Genomic DNA, 5,988 nt, shown 5'->3' with positions numbered 1-5,988 from the left:
TACCATAAGAAAATTGAAAGTAGAGACATGATTAAATATGCTAAGCCATTATTCACAACATTTCGAATTTCGCGTAATTAATTAGTTAAAAGTCACGATGCCCCTTTTTTTTTTTTGCGTGTTTGCCGTTGGACCATGTGCTCTTTACTATTTCCTTCAATCACTTTGTTAATGTTTTTGCTATATATATAGCAATTAAGCAACCAGTCTTCACACGCTCTAAGATTTAGTTTGAGCTTTGCATATTGAAAGAGTTTGAGCTTCATTTGCACTTCTTTTAGGGCTTTGTTATACATCAATGATGTCTAAATGTTACTCAGCGAGGTTTATGATAGTGTTGTTTACAGTCATTTCATTTTTTGATTCTCTGTCATGGGCAAACCTGCATACCTACAAATTTGCTGTGAGTAGATTTTTATTATATGATTATGTTTTTTCATAGTTGATAATTGATTATAACCTTTTGTAAAAATTTGATAATTCCACAACACTTACTAAGAGTTTTAACACAACTTTTTGTTTTTCATTTCTACAGCTTGAAGAGACAATTATTACTCGGCTGTGTAAGAATTATACTATAGTCACAGTAAATGGACTGCTTCCGGGTCCAACTCTGCATATCCGAAATGGGGACACAGTTAATGTTACAGTTGTTAACAAAGCCAAGCACAATGCTACAATCCACTGGTAAATATAGCTCTTGAAGACATGAATACTATATAAGAAATATGAATATAATTTTGGTGTATTTGGATACTTATTTTCTGTATAGACTCTTTTCTGTTGATAATAGTCAAAACCCATTAACAATAATTTGATTTTTCAGGCATGGAATAAGACAGATTCGCACAGCATGGGCTGATGGACCTGGTTACATTACACAGTGCCCCATCCAACCAGGGGGCAAATTTACATACACATTCACCATTATTGATCAGGAAGGAACATTGTGGTGGCATGCCCACGTGTCATGGCTCCGTGCAACTGTTCATGGAGCAATGGTCATCTATCCAAAGAGGGGGAGCCCTTACCCATTTACCCACCCACATGCTGAGTTTCCTATAGTTCTAGGTAATCAAAAGTAGAATCTTATATAAATATATCATATATTCATCATCACACCAGTCTAGTGGCAAATATAGAGGTTATATTTATATATAAGTGGGAATAGTAGTTTTTGCTTAGAAGAATCCCATTCTGGAACAATGAAGATTTTATGATAAACATACTTTATTGATTTATTGAATTAAGATTATTTATTGCAAAGCCATCGTCAAGAATATTGATATGCTTCTAACACAGTAATAATTTTAAGATATTCTCCATCATATTTTCAATTATAAAAATAATTAAAAATTATATCCATCCATCATTCTAAAACCTTATCATCTATATTCCTTCCACGTCTAATTTCCATAGTCATTATGACAGCACTATCACTCCACTAGCTAATGGAATGATTAATGTAGTTCTTTTTTGTACCGATTCATTATATGCATTCCACCTCTGTGTTATGATTGCACGATGTAGAACTGCTTTAGAAAAGTTTTTCATTGTTATTATTCTAAATAAAATCATTCTTAATGCTGTACCTAATGGAATCTTGGTATCTATTGTGACGTTAACTTAAAAATTGAAGGTTGAAATAACAACAGTTGTGCTTAGAATTGCTTATCTGTAAAACGCTGATGATTTGAGTAGGAAATATTATTATTATGGTTCACAGTTTTCGATCTTTTGGACTTTTAGACTTTTCTTTAATGGGTTCGTACGAGATTGTTCTTGCATTTCATAATGACTGAATGAAACAATGAAATTGAGCAGGGGAGTGGTGGAACAACGATCCTATCGAAGTCGAAGAGGAAGCAAAACTGAGTGGAGGTGCACCAAATGTCTCAGACGCTTTCACTATAAATGGACAGCCAGGAGACCTCTATAACTGCTCAACCTCAGGTACCGACCAATTTTTCGTTTTATTAAATTGGGTACAGCTCTTCTTATATATGGGCAGCTTAATTATTAATCAGATTCAATGGATTAAAAATGAATAATTATATTTAGTTAATCTGTATTTAATTTAATTTTTTAAGAGGAGAAGATTTAGTAGCTGAGTGTTTTTAAATATTTTCACTTTTCAGATAAGAGTGGCAAACTATCATACAAATTTTATCACCAAACTATCATACAAATTTTATCAATAGATAAAACTAGTTTAGAAGCTAAAGGAGGGAAAAATCAATGAAAAACCTTCTATTCTTACTCTATAACTGTTATACATTTCAGTACAGTAGCAAATGAGCCAAACCAGCTCAAAGAGGATGTCAAAATAATAAAGCTGCGAGCTCATCAACCAAATTAGCTGAGAGGTGACAACCCTTAAATAAAACTCAGAGTATCGCTGTCCAATACATTTGAAACAAACTCCATAGTTTTCCTCATATTGTCTAAAAAAACAGCAAATTCTTTGGCCTATTTGAAACAATGACTGATTCTGAACGTTTCAAGCTTCCAAACTTCTCCTAAGACATACTAGAGATCCCAGTTAACAACTTTCTTTGAGGACAATGCTCACAAACTGGGAGTTACCTTCAATATGTAGTTTCCAAATCTCCAAAGATAAAGATATTTTCACACCATCCCTGAGAGCTCTTACTTCCCTCTTTTAAGTTATGACCACAATGATCCTAAGGATGCAACAGCCACTTGTTGGGTTCCCTTTAGATGCACAGTCAAAATTTAACTTGCAAAATGGAGAAAAAGGGGCTTCCCATTTAACTTGTTTCCGAATTTCATTCTTGGGTTTATTACCCACCATCACGCCCCTAAAAGGAATAGAAATCTGCAACCATCTATTGAGGATAAAGCAGTCAAAGGAGAAAAATGTAGAAGACAAGTGCTTAGTCCTTAGAGTAAAGGCATTGACATTTTCTGAAATTTTCTTTCTGAATATTCTTCTATTTCTTTCCCACCAAATCCCCCAAACAATAGATGAAGGGGCAATTCTCAAATCTCACAAAAAAAAATATACCATACCAACCGAGTCTATCAAAGGAAACTATCAATAATTCCCAACCTTTGAAGTCTATTGAGAATTCTATTCGGAAGAGTCAACTAGAGAAAAGCTCCAACCTTTGGAAGAACAACATCATGTCAACAAAATATAAACTTCATTTCATGAGAAAAATTCTTCCCTTCAATTAGAGATTGGTATCCAACCTTATTTGTGTATCACCCACTCTTACTTCTACTCCAAATCAGCCTATTGATATCATCACTCCAACATAAAGATCTTTGGTTCAAAGACATTTAGAAGCATTGTCTTCTCTATCTGAGGAATAGGCAGCCTTGAAAAGTCTTTCCAATTCACATTAGAAAATCTTTGTTAGATTCAAATGAAACATAGTCTTTTACTTTAGAACCTTACAAAGGTTCTAGAACAACCCAGTCTATATTAAGCTTATCAAATGAAGAAAGGGAAGAAAAACCATTCCATGAGTCTCACCAAAATAACATCTTATTATTTGTGTTAACAACCCACTAAAGATGTGGTAACAATACCTCTCTACTCTTTACGAAAAAAATTCCATATAGCTGAGCTCTTAGGAGGATTAGGCATTGTAAATATGTGTTCAAGGTCATCAGAGTCAAAGTATTTAATCTTGATACTCATAGCCCATAGTGCTAAACGGTTCTCATAAATCTTCTAGGCCAGCTTGACCTTTAGGTTAATGTTCCTCTCATGAATATTATGAACACCTACTCCAACCCCAACCTTAAGTTGACAATTTTTTTTCCATAAGACCAAATCAAATTTCTTCTTCTCAACCATATTCCTCTTCTAGATAAAATTGTAAGTATCTTAATAGATGAAATGACACCTTTAGGGGTCAATCCTATAATTAGGAATGGATGAAAGGACTGTTAATTTTATTATTTTTACTATAATTGCATTTAATACTTGTGACTTCAAAGCTATTAGTGATGATGACGATGATTTTTTATGATCAATGAAGCCTTAAGAAACATAAAATCTTGCTATGTCACATCAACTTGACAATAAAACATGACTTAGTGCAGAAGTACCAATGCCATTTTTTAAGTTATTTTAAACAACTTAACAAAAAGAATGCTGATATGACACCATATTTAATGTTGCAATCCTTAAAATGGCTAATTAGAAATCCTCTCTTAAACAAATTAAGAGTGCAATTATCTTTAATGAAATATTATATATGCAGGAACAACAAAATTCCCTGTACACCATGGGAAAACCTATCTTCTTCGCATCGTCAATGCTGTAGTCAATAATCACATGTTTTTCAAGATCGCATCACACAATCTCACTGTGGTAGCCGTGGACGCCTCCTACACGAAGCCATACACAACCGACATCCTATTTTTAACATCTGGTCAGACCGCAGACGTTCTTCTCACAGCCAATCAAGCGAAAGCCAAATACTATATGGCCTCCAAGCTATACACAACTCAATCTTTAGCAAATATTGATAACACCACAACTACCGCCATTATAAGCTACGTGGGCTCAAATGCATCTGCAACACCAATCCTTCCAGAGCTTCCAGAATACAACGACACTGCAACTGTGGCCAACTTTAGCCAATCCTTACGAAGCCTGGCTTCACACGAACATCCTGTTGATGTCCCACAAATTATAAGTGATAGTAGCCTCATAACCGTAGGACTCGGTTTAAGTCGCTGTCCAACTGGATATTCATCCAGTAACTGTAGTGGCCCTGACAGTACCAGAGTGAGTGCCAGTATGAACAACATATCTTTTGTGCTGCCAGATATAGCCGTTCTCCAAGCTTATTACTTCGACATACCATTTGTTTATAGCACTGATTTTCCTTCCAGTCCGCCCATCGAGTATAATTATAACGGTGATGTAGATGAATCTCTGTGGGCGCCGATTTCTGGCACAAGAGTGAAAGTGATTGAATATAATGCTACGGTTCAGATTGTTTTCCAGGGAACCAATATCTTCCAAGCAGATAATCATCCAATGCATATTCATGGGTATGACTTTTATGTGGTGGGAGAGGGTTCTGGTAATTATGATAATGAAACACACCCGAGCTCTTTCAATCTGGTTGATCCTCCTCAACGGAATACCGTAGGGGTTCCTGTCAATGGATGGGCTGCTCTCAGATTCAAAGCTAATAATCCAGGTAAGAAACAGAGTGACATTTCTCTAATGATTTTAGTTATGAAATATGGCTTGAGATTGATTGTTCGATTTGTGCAGGGGTTTGGTTCGTGCATTGTCACTTTGATGATCATGTGACATGGGGGTTGAGCATGGTGTTTTTAGTGAAGAACGGCCCCTCTGAGAAGGAGAGTTTGAAGGCTCCTCCTAATAACCTTCCACAATGCTAGTGTAAACTATACTATCAGATATTTAATTGTGGAGCTGTTCACCATGACATACAATGCATTTCCGCTAGAGAGGATGTGTTAAGGATCTGATGCATTTGTTTCTTTTATGTGTGTATCTGGGGTGCATTAGTCCATTCTTAGGGTTTAGTGAGTGATTGTTTGAAGTTAAGGATATCCTTCCCTTTGCCTCAAATCTACTATGCAATGAAAGAATATTTTGATTGTGCTTTGTAAGTTAACAAAATATTATTTTCAATTTTATTTATATTTGGTTAGAAAAATTAGTAGTATAGATATCTTAAATAAATTTATCTAAATAAATGTTAATATATATCTACTACAAAATAATTATAATTTAATTTATTATATTTTAAATTAGTTATATTTTCTTTATCTCTATTTATTTACTTTTTTATTGATTAAGTTTTTTATTTTAATTTCTAAAAAATGGTTGATTTATATCTCTAAATATTATAATTTAAATGTATATTCGATTTAAATTTTTCACATATAGATGGTTGTCAAATTTAACTTAGAAGAATAAAAATTGACATTAACATGTTCCATTAAATATATCTTAATTAAAAATAT

General features: G+C 34.1%; 1 protein-coding gene across 1 annotated transcript; it reads left to right on the top strand.

The window, feature by feature from the left end:
* The first annotated feature begins 214 nt into the window (after window positions 1-214).
* Window positions 215-5,678, top strand: LOC149540344 (laccase-12-like). The gene is made up of 6 exons (XM_089801454.1): window positions 215-403; window positions 536-687; window positions 827-1,071; window positions 1,825-1,953; window positions 4,239-5,189; window positions 5,267-5,678. Exons 1-6 carry the CDS (start codon window positions 299-301, stop codon window positions 5,395-5,397), a joined length of 1,713 nt encoding a protein of 570 aa, XP_089657580.1. The 5' UTR covers window positions 215-298; the 3' UTR covers window positions 5,398-5,678.
* Window positions 5,679-5,988: the final 310 nt, after the last annotated feature.

Source organism: Cupressus sempervirens, chromosome 9 (genome assembly GCF_028749045.1).
Source record: "Cupressus sempervirens isolate cs-2001-9-10 chromosome 9, ASM2874904v1, whole genome shotgun sequence".
NCBI classification, from domain to species: Eukaryota; Viridiplantae; Streptophyta; class Pinopsida; order Cupressales; family Cupressaceae; genus Cupressus; species Cupressus sempervirens.
This window is presented reverse-complemented; position numbering and strand designations above follow the sequence as displayed.